At 49.3% G+C, this 17,622-nt stretch overlaps 1 protein-coding gene across 1 annotated transcript in view; it reads left to right on the forward strand.

The window, feature by feature from the left end:
• Positions 1 to 17,622, forward strand: part of Ryr1 (ryanodine receptor 1) — a 128,392-nt gene that overhangs the window by 88,512 nt on the left and 22,258 nt on the right. The window contains 7 exon segments of the mRNA XM_032894022.1: positions 22 to 39; positions 1,019 to 1,099; positions 3,992 to 4,080; positions 4,175 to 4,303; positions 4,391 to 4,495; positions 6,563 to 6,644; positions 8,170 to 8,357. Of these exon segments, the coding sequence (XP_032749913.1) occupies positions 22 to 39; positions 1,019 to 1,099; positions 3,992 to 4,080; positions 4,175 to 4,303; positions 4,391 to 4,495; positions 6,563 to 6,644; positions 8,170 to 8,357 (692 nt within the window).

Consider the following 17,622-nt stretch of genomic DNA (forward strand, 5'->3'; position numbering starts at 1 on the left):
CCATCCTGTTGGCTGCCCCAGTCATCAATCGCCAGAACGGTAATTTCCCTGCCATCCATTGCTGTGCTGCGCCCGCCTGACCCCCTTCTAACCCCGATACCCCCTGGGGCTGAGGATCTGGGAAAGTCAGGGAGGTCAGGGCGGTTGCCCCTTCAGGGGATCCCATGGAGAAGGTTCCCCGAGTTCAGAGCCCGGTGACATGAATTGGTTTTATTTAACGTAAGCCTCAGTTTCCCCGTATGTAACACAGAAGTTTGAAAAGACAGTCAAGGTTCCTTTACAGCTGGATGTTTTGGTGGCTTCCAAACCCAGATTCCCAGTCCAGGGTGGGATGAGCCCTCCCCCATTCCCACCCTCTCTGCGCTGTGCGTCCCAAACCTAGTCTGATGGTCCTCGTTTGCTGGAGGCAACCACTCTGGTGCCGCGCGTGCCCTCTGCGCCTGCTCTGATTGGCCCATTCCCAATCTAGCCCTTACAGCCCACCTGTGATTGGTTTCTTTCAGATGTCTATTCTGATTGGACCATGTTGACACACTTCCCTTCTCCTTCTCCTGGGTTGGCTGCTTTTGAAGCTTTGGGACCAGTTGATTGGCTTTCAATCCCCCGTCTCTTCCCAGCCCAGTCTTCCCCTGCCCAGAACCTTGTGCGCAAATGACCCCAACCCTGTAATCCATTAACCCCTGCAGCCTGGAGTCCAGCTCAGGGTTATACCAGCTGCTGAATGCCTGCTGGGTCACTCCTAGATGTCCCACAAGTGGTGACATTGGAGGGACACTGATGTAGAAAGACACTTGAGTTCCTAGCTTGACGAGCCAATGAGGAGGCCACCTCCTCGGGTCTCCAGCTACAGAGCTCACTGGCTGGTGTCTGGAAGGCCTCACAGTGTCTTTGAAGTGTTGCTTGCTCCTCCCAGCACCCCGTCCGTTGTGCATGCGCGTGCAGTGTGCATGGGTTGCGTGCATGTGTGTGCTGTGTCCTGGCACATCTGACCCCTCCTGGTCCCCTTCCTCCCACCCAGGAGAGAAAGTCATGGCAGATGATGAGTTCACACAGGACCTGTTCCGCTTCCTGCAGCTGCTCTGCGAGGGCCATAACAACGGTGAGACAGGAGGGTGGGCTTCCAAAAGTCACCTGAGCTAACTCCAATCTCTCCTCTTCCCGCGATGACTTCCCTAGCCGTGCAGACCTTGTCCAGCCTTAGTCTATACTTAACTCTATTCTCCGAAGAAGCACAGTGTGTAAGGCCATCTTAGTTATGTACTCGGTGTGACGCCACCCTGAGCGACATGAGACCCTGTCCCAAAGAAACAACAGTAACAAGTTTCTCTGGCTTCTGAAATTTCTGGAAGCAAACCACTTACGTTCACTTTCACTCTGGGCAGTCCCACTCTCCAAAGGCAGTCTGCCAAAATCCAGTTTGGCCAGGAGTCACCTTCCCCAAATGGGCAATTGGTCACATTCAGTTTTCCCACGGGCATTAGTCAGCGCTCTCCAGAGGATCAATGCCAGAGTCCACCGACGAACGAACTGCCTGGTGTTTAAAAGTGACTCTATTTGATTTATTCATTTGTTTACCACAGAAAACATTTCCCAGGAGATGTACGGATCCTCTCTCAGCAGAAGAGAGAATTTCCACAGACTCTGCCTTCACTGTGCCAATTTAGCAAAAATCCAGTGTGACGCAGCCCGCTAATTAAACACCGTGTTGACGGGAAAATAGGGCCGTGCAGCTCAAACAGCTTACACTAAGGGACAGTTAAGCTGGGCGTGGTGGCAAAGGCCTGCAATCCCGGTGCTCAGACCAGAGGAGGAGGAGGAGGAGGAGGAGGAGGAGGAGGAGGAGGAGGAGGAGGAGGAGAAGGAGGAAGAGGAGGAGGAGGAGGAGGAGGAGGAAGAATAAGGGGAGGAGGAGGGGAGGAGGAGTCCAAGTCGCCTGGCTGCCCAGTGAGCCAGTGAGACTTTATCTCCAAACCAGTGACAAGGCAGCCTAAGGCCTGGCCAACCTTCCCTGCGAGCTGTTTCCCATGACAAGCGTGTCACGCGCTTGTGTTTACAATGCTCACAGTACACAGAACGCCACAAACCACCCAGAGGGAAAGTGTGTGTGTGTGTGTGTGTGTGTGTGTGTGTGTGTGTGTGTATCTATGAGAGGTTTCTCTGTATCTATGACACTGTATTATGTGTGTGACTGTGTGACCATATGATGTGTGTGACTGTGTGATATGTGTGACTGTGATATGTGTGTGACTGTGGTGTGTGTGACTGTGTGAGGTGTGTGACCATATGATGTGTGTGACTGTGTGATATTCATGACTGTGATATGTGTGTGACTATGATGAGTGTGACTGTGTGAGGTGTGTGACTGTGTGAGGTGTGTGACTGTGGTGTGTGTGACTGTGTGAGGTGTGTGTGACTGTGGTGTGTGTGACTGTGTGAGGTGTGTGACTGTGGTGTGTGTGACTGTGTGAGGTGTGTGACTGTGATGTGTGTGACTGTGATCTGTGTGACTGTGATATGTGTGACTGTGGTGTGTGTGACTGTGTGTGACTGTGTGATTGTGTGAGGTGTGTGACTGTGGTGTGTGTGACTGATGTGTGTGACTGTGATGGGTGTGGCTCTGATGTGTGTGACTGTGGTGCATCAAGTGTCTTCCTGTTGTCACACTCTGCCTTATAGTCCTGAAACAGGATTTCTCAGTGAACAACAAGTGTCCTGGCCATGTAACATAACTTTACCAATTAGACTGGCTGAACCAGGGATCTGCCAGTCTCTTTAGCTACATACTAAATTCAAGGCTAGCCTGGGCTACATGAGAGCCTGTCTCAAAAAGCAAGGCAAAGCAAAATAAAACAAAACAAAAGAGAAGAACAAGGAGAAACAAGTGGAGGACTTTATCTGTACTTACCCATTAAATATTCGTTCAGGAAAAATTAATTCAAAAACAATTAAAAGCTAGGAACGGTGGCTCATGCTTTCAATGCCAGCACCCAGGAGGCAGAAGCAGGTGGCTCTCTGGATTCAAGGCCAGCCTGGTCTACAGAGCTAATTTGAGGATACCCAAGGCTATACATAAAAACCCTGTCTTGAAAGCTAACTTACTGACCTAATTAATTAATATAAATTAAAACAGTTGAAGCTGGATGTGAGGGTTACACAGTTGTAATTCTGGTAGGTGGGAGTCTAAGGTAAGAGGGTTTGAGGCTAGCTGGTTCTCAGGACCCACTTGGTGGGTGGAGAGCGCTGACTTCTGACCTATTAGCATCTAGCATGTACAAGCACCTCCCCCCCACTTCTCCTCAGGAATAAACAGTTGAAAAACTTTAGAGAGGGTTTTGCTGTAGCCTTGAATGGCCTGGAAGCTGCCCAAGATACACTAGGCTAGCCTCAGACTCATAAAGATCCACCTGACTGCTCCCTAGTGCTGGATTTAATGACAAGGACTATCATGCCCATACCTAAGTGAATGAAAAAATATTTTTAGTGTGTATGGGGTATCTGACCTACATACTATATGGGCAGCATGTGCATGCAGTTCTCGAGGAGACCAAAAGGGGGCGCCCACCACTGGGGACTGGAGTTACAGATGGTTGTGAGCCACTATATGGGTGCTGGGAATTGAACCCAGGCCTGTGTAAGAGCAGCCAATACTCTTAACCACTGAGTCATCTCTCCAGGCCCATACATTAATCTTTTTAAATTTTACAAAGAGAGGGGGAGAAGAGATAGAGAGAGGGAGGAGAAGGAAGCGGGAGGCTGAATCCATACTGCATTTGCGGCACGAAGGCCCTCCGCAATGTCTTTAGACAAATATATAAGTGACCCTCCATCCCTGTGTGACACACATACTTCAGCCTTATAAAGGTAATCACATGACTTCTGGCTCACGTAGGCACGAAGTACGACCCCTAATCCTAACCCTGAATGAATAGACACACTGGTGTCTCCTCAGACACGGGCCCTCACTGAATGAATACATTTTTCGTTTCCTCAGATTTCCAAAACTACCTACGGACACAGACTGGGAACACCACCACCATCAATATCATCATCTGCACAGTGGATTACCTCCTGCGGCTGCAGGTAAGGAAGGGAGGCCAGCCTCATGGGACCTGAGTCAGGGGCCCGAAGCACCGAGCATGGCTCCAGTACCCTTCATGCCCTCACGGTCCCACAGGAATCCATCAGTGACTTCTACTGGTACTACTCGGGCAAGGATGTCATTGAGGAGCAGGGAAAGAGAAACTTCTCCAAAGCCATGTCGGTAGCGAAACAAGTGTTCAACAGCCTCACCGAGTACATCCAGGTAGGGTCCGCACTCGGGACCTGAGGAGGCAGAGCTGCCCTCGTCCAGCACTCCTGCTGGGGCTTCAGGCCACCCCTCTGCCCCCAGGGACCCTGCACCGGAAACCAGCAGAGTCTGGCGCACAGTCGCCTCTGGGATGCTGTGGTGGGCTTCCTGCACGTGTTCGCACACATGATGATGAAGCTGGCTCAGGTATGAGTTCGTCTGAGATCAGCCCTTTGCCTCCAGCCGTTCCCTAGAATCTCCAGACCTGCCCCTGTCCCACTGGTCGGTCCCCTAGTGCTCTGCGCATGCTCCAGACAGGTTCACTCCCCGTAGCCAAAACCCCTTCTGAATTGGTCCTCTGCATGCTTCTTCCTCCACCCCACCAATCTGCTCATTTCCCACCTATCCTTTCATTGGTTTGACTTTGGAGCCCATCCCTCCGGTCCAGAACTCTCCTCTGACTGGTTCGTATCATTTTCCTTCTAATGAGGTCATCCCAGATTCTTCCAGCTCCGGGGAATAGGGTGGGACTATGCTTCTAGATTAGGACAGAGGGCTGAAGGAGTGTTCCTTCTTTTACCCTGCCTGCGGCAGAAGACCCCCGTGCCAAGTACCCATGAAGTAAGGCTCCTGCTCCCAGAATACAAGCCCTCTCCTACTCCCCGCCGCCTTGCTCCTCTGAAGCCTCGTGAATGGCTCGCACACACTCCATCCATTTCCTGTGCTTCTGCTTGGTAGACTTAGTCAAGGCTTCCTTTCCATGTACAGTTAAGGGAGTTTGTTCACTGCAGGGAACCACGTGGCGCTAGACACAGCCTAACCACTACAAATACATTGGTGTAGTACAATAACTGTCCGGCAGGTGGCAGACAAGTATTCCATATCATTTCCCACAAAGCAGTGTCTTAAGGAAGGAGCGACCTCCTAATTTGCCCAGTGTGCCACAGGTCCCCTGTAGGATGCCATCTGACTTTGAAAGGAATTGAACTGAGAATTTAGTTTCTCAGTACAGTTGGATGTATGAAGCTGATGTAATCTTACAATATTGGTGGGATAATTATTGTGATATTTCATCAGCCATATTCCAGATGCAGATTATAAGGGGTAGTCAATACAAGGAGCCAGGGGCGTGACTCAGTGGTAGAGCCCCTGCCTAGAATCCCCCAGTGAGGGGCTGGGGGCGTGGCTCAGTGGTAGAGCCTCTGCCTAGAATCATTTACTTAAGGCTTGGGGGGAAAATGGTGGCCAGGCTTCTCTTCACCACACTAACAGCTCCAGGCAGTGCGAAACAAGTCTTTCCTAAAAGTTTTAAATAAAAGACCCAAGGTTCTCTGACTGCTCTCTTGCCAGTGATCTCAGCTGGAGGGAGGAAAGTTCTGGTTGGCCAGACCCACTGATGTATTCATTCCAAGAGCCAGGATGTGGAGTTAGCGCCATGAGTTCTGATAGGGTTATAGCTCACCCCTCAACTGTGGCGTCTAAGACAAGACAGGCTCGTGGGAAGGCACAGAGCCCAGGCCAGTGAATCTAGAGATATTGGGATCCTAGTTTGTTGGGACCTTGGGTCAGAATACCAAACTTTGGAACTGTGGGTTGCTTTAGGGTCAGAATGAGCAACTCAGGGAGCAGGAGGGTGGCCAGAGAACCGCAAGGTCATGTGAGTCACAAATAGCACTTACGTGTGACTCGGTATAGTACAGATGCCACGATGGGGGACCTTGACAGAGGTGTCTGTGAGCTCCCCATTGGACACTGCGGCCGGGGATGTACTATGTTCTCATGTTCCCCACGTGGCATACCAGAAATTGCATGGCTGTTCACCTTGGCAGCGCCCTTTCCTCTTGTATATCCTCATGGTCCCACCACCCATCATAGTCAGCTCCAGAATGGCCATTCGCCCTGTAGACTGCACACCATGCTGGAATTTCATCCTTCTAAGATCTGAGTCCCTTGTCCATGGTACCTGTGTCTGTCTGTCTGTCTGTCTGTCTGTCTGTCTGTCTCTGGCCTGAATGTCTGCTCTCCAAGGCTCCCAACCTCCCTATCTGCTGGCCTCATGCCCCTCACACACTTGCCCCCTGGGTACCAACCCCATCCCACAATCTTGTCTCTCTGCCCTTCCTCTGCTTCCGAGGAGCATGTTTGGACGCGGGGTCCCTCAGAGGTAAGAGAGAGAAAGATGAGGACTTAGGCTCCTCTGGATAGGTGAGGGAGCCATTGGCAGGCACTGGGCAGAGGCCAGCCTCTCACAGCTGATGTGTGTGCACCCTGTAGGACTCCAGCCAGATAGAGCTGCTGAAGGAGCTGCTGGACCTGCAGAAGGACATGGTGGTGATGTTGCTGTCCCTCCTGGAAGGTAAACACCGGGAGGTGGGGTAGGGAGCGATGCAGGGGTTCAGGAAAACCCAAGAATGATGCTTGAGGGGTTGGGGATTTAGCTCAGTGGTAGAGCGCTTGCCTAGCAAGCGCAAGACCCTGGGTTCGGTCCCCAGCTCCGAAAAAAAGAAGAAAGAAAAAAAAAAAAAGAATGATGCTTGAGACCCTAGACCCTACCACTGAGCCCCACCTGACATTATGCCGGGGCAATGGTGATGACGAGGTTGCTGAACAAAGTCAACAGACGCCTTCCGGGCTCTGTGTATGAGCCAAGCCCTGACTATATGGATGCCAATTTGTTGATTCCACAGATGCATTTTAATAAGATGAGTCATTTGAAGACTTTATCTATGAACTTAAGATTTATTAAACAAACCAATATAATACATGGATAGTGATTAAATGTACCAGTCCTGCTGCATAACAAATACCCATGGAGTTTAGCAACTTAAGCCTTTTATTTGATATAATAATAACAACAACAACAACAACAACAACAACAACAACAACAACAACCTGGCTTACATGGTGAGTCCAGATCAGCTTGCCCTAATGGAAAAACCTTATCTCAAAGAAACAAAAACTAGGGCTGGAGCGGGCTGGAGAGATGACTCAGTGGTTAAGAGCACTTAACCACTTAAGAGACTGCTCTTCCAGAGGTCCTGAGTTCAAATCCCAGCAACCACATGGTGGCTCACAGCCATCTGTAATGGGATCTGATGCCCTCTTATGGCATACAGGGAAATAGAGCACTCACATACATTCATACATACATACATTCATACACACATTCATACATTCATACATACATATATACATTCATACATACATACATACTAGAGCTAAGAGATGGCTCAGCATCAGAGCACTGGCTGCATTTCCAGAGGACCTGGGCTCAGCTCTCAGCACCCACATGGTGGCTAATAACCGCCTGCCAATGCCCACTTCTGGCTCTATAGACCAGGCTAGCCCAGAACTCATGACAGCCCTCCTGGCTTAGCTTCACAAATGCTGACATAACCGACATGAGCCTCCATACCCAACTTCATTAGTATGGAGCTTTTAGGTGTGTGAGCTCAGAGCTCACAAAGCTCTGGGTGCAAATCCTCCCTCCACTATTTACCAGCTATATACCTGGAAGTTTCTCTAAGTCTTTCTTGCCAGGGAAACCACACAGCCATGTTTCCCTCATAAGGTTCTCCTGAGGCATCTTGACACAGCCTCCAGGCATGTGGCCCCCACTGCTGACTTGGATCTCCATTGTCCTCGCTGATAATCTTTCCACCCAGTGAGAGGGGTGGACCTTATCAAAAGCAAGGTGGCCATGGCACCCCACAGATCACAAGATGATCGTCTTCCTGGAGGCATGGCAGGGGGCCAGGAAGTGCCCATCTACTGGTGGGTCCTGGGGAGCCATGGGTGGCTTCTGAGCTGGAGAGAGAGCAACCCAGGGGTCTAGAGCAGACGCTCTGCTGGGCAGTGGCACTGACCCAGGTCCCCTGCAGGAAATGTGGTGAACGGCATGATCGCGCGGCAGATGGTGGACATGCTCGTGGAGTCTTCGTCCAATGTGGAGATGATCCTCAAGTTCTTCGACATGTTTCTGAAGCTCAAGGACATCGTGGGCTCTGAGGCCTTCCAGGATTACGTCACCGATCCCCGTGGCCTCATCTCCAAGAAGGACTTCCAGAAGGTGGGTGCCCAACAGTAGGTGAGCCCGGGATCCAGGCGGGATGACCAAGTGCCAGCTGCACCTCCCCAGCTGGCTGCTTTGGGGGAGAGACTTCTCGGTTGGCCTCATTTATCTGTAACATTGAGATGGTCTGAGTGTGGTGACTTATGCCTGTGGTCCCAGGGCTTGAGAAGCCTTAGTTAGGGTTTTATTCCTGTGAACAGACACCATGACCATAGCAACTCTCATAAAGGACGACGTTTAATTGGGGCTGGCTTACATGTTCAGAGGTTCAGTCCATTACCATTGTAGTGGGAAGCATGGCGGCCTCCAGGCAGGTGTGGCACTGGAGGAGCTGAGAGTCCTGCATTTTGTTTTGAAGGCAGCTAAGGGAAGACTGTCTCCCAGGCTGCTATGGGTAGGGTCTCAAAGTCCACCCCCAGAGTGACACACTTCCTCCAACAAGGCCATACCTACTCCAACAGGGCCACACCTCCTAACAGCACCACTCCCTGGGCCAAGCATATTAAACCACCACAGAGGCTGAGGCAGGAAGGTGAGTGGTAGAGCCCCTGCCCAGAATCCCCCAGTGAGGGGCTGGGGCCATGGCTCAGTGGTAGAGCCCCTGCCCAGAATCCTCCAGTGAGGGGCTGGGGGCGTGGCTCAGTGGTAGAGCCCCTGCCTAGAATCCCCCAGGGAGGGGCTGGGGCCATGGCTCAGTGGTAGAGCCCCTGCCCAGAATCCCCCAGTGGGGGGCTGGAGGTGTAGCTCAGTGGTAGAGCCCCTGCCTAGAATCCCCCAGTGAGGGGCTGGAGTGTATCTCAGCAGGTAAAGGCATCACGTTGTTGCTAAGCCTGACAACCTGAGTTTACACTTTCAGAACCACCTGGTGACAGAGAGAACCTGCTTCTGAAAGTTCTCTGACATCTACCTATGTGTACATGCATGCATTTGAGTGTCTATACACACACATACATGAACACACACATGCACACACTTTAAAGAACGTTTTTAAGAATTAAAAATAGACATGGTCTCTCTCTCTTTTTCTCTCTCTCTGCGTGTGTGTGTGTGTGTGTGTGTGTGTGTGTGTGTGTGTGTGTGTGTGTGTTGGGGCCCAAAGAAGTTTGACGCAGGTATTGGATCCCTTGGAGGGACAGGTACTCTGAGCCTTCTAACCTGGATGCTGGGAACTGAACCCAGGCCTTCTTAGAGGATGGGAAGAGCTCTTAACTTCTGAACAATTTTCTTTTTTAAACAAAATCTGCATTCATGGGATTTTGCTTTGTTTTATTTTGATTTCGTTTTCCACGGCAGAATTTCTTTGTGTAACCCTGGCTGTCCTGGAACTCACAGATATCCACCTGCCTCTGCCTCCCTGTGCTGGGATTAAAAGTGTGCCACCATATCTGGTTTGCATTCATGGAATTTTAACTGAATCTGTCCCCATCTGCTGTTGTCACATCCCCTCCTCCACCCCATACCAAGCCTGTCTTAATTCTTAATTCTTTTTCTATTGTATCATCATTTTTTCCTACAAATACAAATATTCTTATTTTCCCTCATTCTTACATAACCCACAGGGCACTATACCATTGGTCTAGATTATCCGTGTGTGTGTGTGTGTGTGTGTGTGTGTGTGTAGACGGTACCTTGGTGGTAAGTGTGCAGGCATGTGCGTCCCCAAGATCATATGCAAGAGGTCAGTGTGGGATTTATGCCATCTTCTTTGAATTCCACCTTTTTGGCGAAAGTGGAAGCTTGTCGTCCTCCAGTCTGTCCCTGCCACCCAGTGCTGGGGCTACTGGCACATGCAGTCATGCCTGGTGTGTTTGTTTGGTTGGTTTCATTGTTGTTTTGTTTTAAAGATTGATTTTTTATTTTATATGTGTGGGTGTTTTGTCTCCTCTGTCTGTGCACTTATGCATGCAGTTGCTTGTAGAGACCAGAAGAGGGCGTCAGGCCCCTGGAACTGGAGTTACAGGTCGTTATAAGCCACCCAGTGTGGGTCCTCTGTAAGCAGGGACAGTACACGTTTTTAACTCTGTTAGCCACTTAGCCCATCTTTCCCACTTCTACTGTTTTCTTCTTTCTCTCTTTTTTTCTTTCCTTTTTTAAAGATTTGTCTGAAACTTGTTACCAAGCTGGCTTCAAGTCCATAAAGATCCACCTTCCTCTGTGGATTAGCACGTACCACCATGCCTGGCCCCAGCCTCTATTTTTATTTTTATTTTTCCCTGAGACGGGACCTCGGATGATGTTGGACTTCTGATCCTCCTGTCTCCCAAGCCCTGAGGTTATAGGCATGCACTGATAATACACATGGGTAATGAAATGTGGGGGGAGTCGAGGTCTTGCATACTCTACTCCCTAAGCCACATCCCCAGCCCTGACCATACTGTGTCACAGCATGTTTTAGAGACAAGGGAGCCTCCCCACCCATTTTCCAAGGGTGGCGACATTCTCTTTCATATGTATATTGTGTTCTGTTTGCCTATTCCCTGTCAAAGGACACTTGCTTGGTTCCTGCTGTTGTACTATTGCAACCCATGCTGCGGTGAGGGATGTCGCAGACAGCACTGCAAGCCATGCACTGCACAAAGGATGCAGTCTGCACCACGGGCATCATGTGTATGTATGTATCATGGCAGAGTCCCCACACGGAGCAGTCATCGTCCTCGAGAGCGACCAGTGCTGGGTCTAGTGAATATTCTCATACTTACAGCAGTCGCTGTGTGTGTGGTGTATTTCAGAGTGATTTCAGACGTAGGACTGCCGGGTCAAGGGTGGAAATAAACACCTCTGTCCCTTGGGTAGAGACTGCAGTTTCCCTTTGCATTAGTGAAGGTGAGCACGCTTGTCTCCTCTCAGCCTAGACACCAGACTGCACTGGCGCTTGCCAGTCTGATAAAGGACGGCTAGTAGGGCAGTCTTTCCTTCCGGTTCTCCCAGGAGGAGTGCAGCTAAGCATCTTAAGATGGTGTTTCATTCATGTTGCCTGGTTTGTGAACTGACATGACCTTGGCATCTTTCTCTTCTTTCGTTTGTGTCTTGGTAACAATGGGGACTGAATCCAGGCTCCTCCACTCCAGGCGGATGCCCTACTACTGAACTCACCCCTTGGGCTTGCGTAGTGTGGGGGGGTTGTTTTGTGTTTGTTTGTTTGTTTGTTTGTTTTGAGACAGGATCTTGAGCAGCAACCAGGAATGGTTGTAACTCATTATACAGCTCAGGCTGTCCTAGAACTCATGGCCCTCTTCCTGCCTCAGCCTTCTAGGTGCTAGGATTGTAAGTATGTACCAATACTCCAAGGATTATCTATCCAACCGTCTGTCTGTCCATCCATCACTCTGCAGACCAGGCTGGCCTCAAACTTGACACCGCCTGTCTCTGCCTCCTGAGCGTTGGCTGATTTTCTGTATGACGCTATTTTGGCCATGCAGAATAGTTGACTTTTATTTGGAAATTCATTTAAAAACTTTTTTTACTAACTTTTAGCCAAATAAATAACACTAACCACACAATACGTTTATTCATCTTGTAAAGAATCCGAGGTCACTTTTCCCAAGTTTTGTTTTATTCATTTTCATTTCTGGGGGGGGGGTGTGCCATAGTATGCACATGGAGGCCGCGGGACGGCTGTCAGCTCTGTCCTTCCACTGTGAGTTTCAGAACTCGAACTCGGGTCGTCCGTCGGGCCTGTGATGGCAATCGTTTCTCTCTGCTGAGCCTATCTCATTTGGTTACGGTTCCCAGTCGTGCTCACCCACCTCTGAAGGCTTCAGAGGCAGAGGTGTCCAGGCGTCTTCTCCACGCTCCATCCTTGTACAAACCGCGTGACTCAAGAACCATAGCAAAGGCAAGAGGGTTTATGGGTGCTCTGCTGTTGAGCCCAGACCCAGGCTGGACACAGTGAATCTCCCCTAGTGCAGCTTATGTCAGGATAGACCTCCAGCAACAGGGCTCCTTGACTTGTATTAACCATACAACATACTGTTCTAGGGAATGTGTCTCAAGGCCTGACAGGATGTGCTTGTCAAGCTTGAAGCCCTGTGCTTGACCCCTAGCACCACAGGAAGGGGAGAGAAAAGGCCTCTGGGAGTTGAAACATTTAGGCTATTGAGTGATCAGGTGAGTGGCAGGCACAGGGCTCCACCCCCAGCCTCCATTTTTACCACTTTTTAGAGTTTTGAGACAGGGACTCACGATGCTGCCCAGGCTCGCTTTGAACTTGTGTTCCTCCTTCCTTAGCCCCTGAGGTGCCTGGTGCTATTGAGACATCACACCTGGCTGGCTAAGTCTTCCTTTAATCACAGCGTTACTGCCTGGGAATGCACGCGCCATCAACCCGCCCATTTAGAATCTCCAACACGGTGGTTGTGAGGAGATTGCGAGAATGGTGTAATTGTCACCGTCTAACTTTAGAACATCACAGTCACCCCAAGAAAGAGCCCCACAGCCTTTAGCACTCACTGCCCTCCCCTCCACCTCAGCCCCTGAGAACCACTAGCGCAGCGTCTGTCTCTAGAGATTGGCCTGCTCTGGACACTGCTTATCAGTGGTATCACACACGACACGTGTGCACACACACGGCCTTCCCTTCATTGGGCAAACCACAAGGACACTATCACTCCAAACCAAAACCACACCGTAAAAATAAAATTAAAATTACCCACAACTAGGGCTGGAGAGACCGCCCGGTGGTTAGGGACAACTGGCCGCTCCTGAAGAAGATCCAGGTTCAATTCCCAGTACCGTTATGACTCACAACCATGCTTAACTCTGTTTCCAAGGGACCCATTGTCCTCCTGGGACCCTTCCATGGGTCCTGCACACATGCAGTGCACATGCCTTCATGCAGACACACATCTGTACACCTATAATAAAACATGTCCTTAATTTAAAGAAAGGGTTTTGCCATTGTTGTTGTTGTTGTTGTTGTTGTTTTGCTGGTCTTTTGAGACAGAGTCTCGCTGTGTAACAGCCGTGGCTTTCCTGGAACTTGCTCATGTGCCACGACTGCCTGGCAGGAAAGATCTCCTGAAACTGTTATTACCTGCAGTTCCCTCAGCACTCAAAAGCAAAACGACAAAGCAAAATACCCACAATTCTTTTCTTCTGGCCTTTTGAGAGATCACTGTACAGCCCAGAGCCTAAGCTGGCCCGCAACTCACAGAAATCCTTCTGCCTCAGCCTTTGAAGTGCTGAATTCCAAGTGCATACCACTGTACACAGCCGGGGTTCTTTTTATTATTATTTTTAACTGTCTTTGGAATGGTTTGTTTGTTTGTTTGTTTATTCCTGTTTGTGAGAGAGAGAAAAAGAGGGAGGAGAGGTGTGTGTGCGTGAGTGTGGTGTCTGTGTGTGGAGGGGGAGCAAACATGGGAGGTTGTTAGTGCAATTTTCCTCTTAACCCAGCTAGATCGTAAATTATTAAGAGTGGACTATTATATTTATTTAACAAGTTTCTTTCTTTCTTTTTTTTTTTTTCCGGAGCTGGGGACCGAACCCAGGGCCTTGCGCTTGCTAGCCAAGCGCTCTACCACTGAGCTAAATCTCCAACCCCTAACAAGTTTCTTTTTTAAAGATAGATTTATTCATTCATTCATTCATTCATTCATTCATTCATTTATATGAGTACACTGACGCTGTCTTCGGACACACCAGGAGAGGACATCAGATCCCATTACAGATGGTTGTGAGTCACCATGTGGTTGCTGGGAATTGAACTCAGGACCTCTGGAAGAGCAGTCAGTGCTCTTACCCGCTGAGCCACCTCTCCAGCCCTACTTAACAAGTTTTAAGGGCCCACAACTGAGTAGTATTACTCTATTTTACTAATCTGGCCACCTCCTAGCCAGAACCCACCAAGATACTTGTACTCTCGTATTGATCGGGCTCCCTGGGCTTCAGGTGGTTGTCTCCGGTACTCTCTCCTCGAAGCTGAAACCTCCCTTCCTCTTCCTGTCTCCTCCAGGCCCCTCTGGGAGGAAGTCCAGCCCTATTCTCTCCCCTGCTCAGCCATTGGTTGATCAGCTAGCTTTATTGACCAATCAGGGAAAAATTGGGGAGCAGTGTTTACACAAGACTGAGATAGGAGATTCTCAGAATAAGGATTACATCCAGATATGGGGGCACAGAAACCAGCATTTGAATAACACAAGGGTGGTCTTTACACAGTGCATGACAGCATTGTGCCTACAGGAGGTCAGCAGACAAGTTCAATTCTATACAGTTGCTTCTCTCCACCCACCTGTATATGGGTGCGGTGGGGGGGGGGCGGATGGAACTCAGGTCACGGGCTTGACCATCGAGAGCTTTATCCGCTGAGCCATCCCACTGGCCCCTTTTATGAGCTTTTTGAGACAGATTCTCACGTACCCCAGGCTGTTTTCCGTCTTGCTATGTAGCTGAGGATGACCTTGAATGCCTGCTCCGCCTCCCGGATGCTGGACTCCCAGGCACTATATCATTATGTCATTGACTATTTAGAGCTGGGGAGGCGGGTGGGCGGGGGTTCCAGCCCCAGCACTGAAAATAAACAGCTCAAATATTTAGTCCAGTAATTCCAACTTTAATTTGAAATTTAATCCCAAATTTTAAATTCCCAATAATTGGAGGCTTTTGTGACAGTTTGTTTCAGTCAAAACTCATGTAAACACAATTGTTTTCCACTTCCTTAAATCTCCTTTAATGACTTGCCTCGCCATCTATCTCTTGTCTTCCCATTCCTGTGCTTACTGTTATTTCAGACAGGTTCCACCAGGCCTGACCTTGAACTCCACACAATCACTGCCCTTGGTCTTCTGAGTTTGGAGTTTTAAGCATAAGTCACACACACAATGTGTTCAAATGTGTGTATGTGCCGCCATGTGTGTTGAATCTGTGGGTATATGTGTGTGCACCCTGTGTGTGTTGAACCTGTGTGTATGTGTGTGCACCCCATGTGTGTTGAACCTGTGTGTGTATGTGTGTGCACCCTGTGTGTGTTGAACCTATGTGTGTATGTGTGTGCACCCCATGTGTGTTGAACCTGTGTGTGTATGTGTATGCACCCTGTGTGTGTTGAACCTGTGTGTATATATGTGCACACACCATGTGTGTCGAACCTGTGTGTGTATATGTGTGCACCCTGTGTGTGTTGAACCTATGTGTGTATGTGTGTGCACCCCGTGTGTGTTGAAAATGTGTGTGCACCCCATGTGTTAAATCTGTGTGCATATGTGTGTGCACCTCCAGGTATGCTGAAGGTCCACCTCAGGTGCGTTCCCCAGGACTGGCCACCTTGTTTGCTGAGACAGGATTGCTCACTGGCCTAGAACTGACTGGCCAGTGAGCCCCAGGGTTCCTTTCTGTCTCTATCTTGAAGCTCTGAGATGACAAACAAGCGTTTGGCTTTTGAAACTGGGATCTGGGGCTAGAGAGATGGTTCAGGACTTAGAAATACTGGCTACTCTTGCAGAGGACCTGGTTGGGTTCTCAACACCCACGTGGCAGCTCATAACTGCCTGTAATTCCAATAAAACCCTGTGGCCTCTAAGGGTCTTGCAAACACATGGGGGCAAAACACCCACGCACATGATTCTTTCCCTCTGGAGATTGAACTCAGGTCCTTGTTCTTGAAAGACAAACACATTCCTGACTAAGCCATGTCCCTGGTCCAAGATCTCTGTGTATGTTTATGGTGTTTTGTCTTGTATAAGTGCACTGTGGGCATGCCTGGCGCCTAGGAATCGGGTGCCTGGACCTGGAGTTTCAGAGGTTGTGAGCCACCGTGTGAGTGCTGGGAACCCAACCCAGGTCGTCTGCCAGAGCAGTCAGAGCTATTAACGGCTGGTTCATCTTTCCAGCCCTTGTAATTTTTTCAAGGGAAGAAATCCACATACAGATCAGTTTATCCAAAATATTATTTCAACATTTTGTGTTTATCGCACACCAAGTCCCCAGATGGTTAGAGCCTCCCGGGTGTAGTCTCTTGCAGTCTGGATCTGGCCACACCATATTTCTCTGTCATTTCCTGTGTTTCTCTGTCCCCTGTGTGTCCTGTCAACTGAGATTTATACAGACGCTTTGTCAGACTCTGTTTCAGAGGATGTTGTTGTATTTGAGCCTTTCCCCCACAACCCTCCACCTGGCAGACGCATCTCCTTGCCACCCTTTTTTCGTCCTATTGGCAGCTGCTAATGGTGAACGCCCAGATACATTAGCTCCTTGGAGTTGGAACATGGCGGTATTTAAATTTCTAAACATCTACAAACACCGTAAGGCTTCCCCAACAAGCATCCATCCATTCCCCAAGCAAATCTTTGCAGTGTACAGTGTGCCTTGCAGCTGATGGTTTAAAAGCATTGTTTAGAATTGTCTTTAAAAGAACTTGCCACTTCTCTGAAAATGGAGCAAACTTTAAAACTGCCCCATCGTCAAGATGTTTCATGTGTTTCACAGATTTGGATATATCAGCTTTCCTAGGTGCCGTGGCTCATACATGTAACCCGACACTTGGGAGGCAGGATGGGAAGATCGGGAGTTCAAGGCCAGCCTTGGCTACAGAAAGTTTAGAGCCAACCAAAGCTCCTCCTTAAAAAGCAGGAAAGTGAAATAAAAAGATGTACTAGATTCCCATTATTATGACAAAATACCCAAAGCAATGAATTTACAAAGAGAAAAGGTTTTAAAATTTTGTTCCTGGTTCTCAGAGTTTGAGTGTAAGATCAAACGGGGTTTGATATTATATATGGGTTCTGGGGAGTCCAGGCTTTCAGGAAGGGGTATGTTGCAAAGCAAAGAATGCACCAGGAAGTAGAAACTAAGCAAAAAGGATTAGGTGTTTTGTCTGCAATCCCCTAATCTCTTTAAGCATTCCACCAATGGCCTAAAACCCTATCACTAGGTCCCACCCCTTAAATAGCCACAACACCTTCCAATAGCGCCACCTATAGGTCAGACCTTTAACACCATGACCATTGGGGGACATTTCCAAACCATAAAGTCGTCGGATGAGGCCCCTACTGGGTGTCAGCCACTCCCTTAATCGTGAGAGCATGCCAGTGAGCAAAAATAGAGACACTTTACTCAAATCAGAGGGGAGGGCCCTAGTGAAAATAAGCTAAGCCGAGCCTGTGAACAGGGTGGCTGGGAAAGGCCCTTCTCCGGGAGGAGATGCTGATGTTGAGATTTGAGGATCGCCACGCGAAGGTGGAGGAGAGCGTAGTGTCCCCTGCAAACGGACAGCAAGTGAAGGCTGGAAAAAAAACGAGCAGGCAGGAAGGAAAGCACTGAGGCCTCA

This window comes from Rattus rattus, chromosome 2 (assembly GCF_011064425.1).
Source record: "Rattus rattus isolate New Zealand chromosome 2, Rrattus_CSIRO_v1, whole genome shotgun sequence".
Lineage (NCBI taxonomy): Eukaryota > Metazoa > Chordata > Mammalia > Rodentia > Muridae > Rattus > Rattus rattus.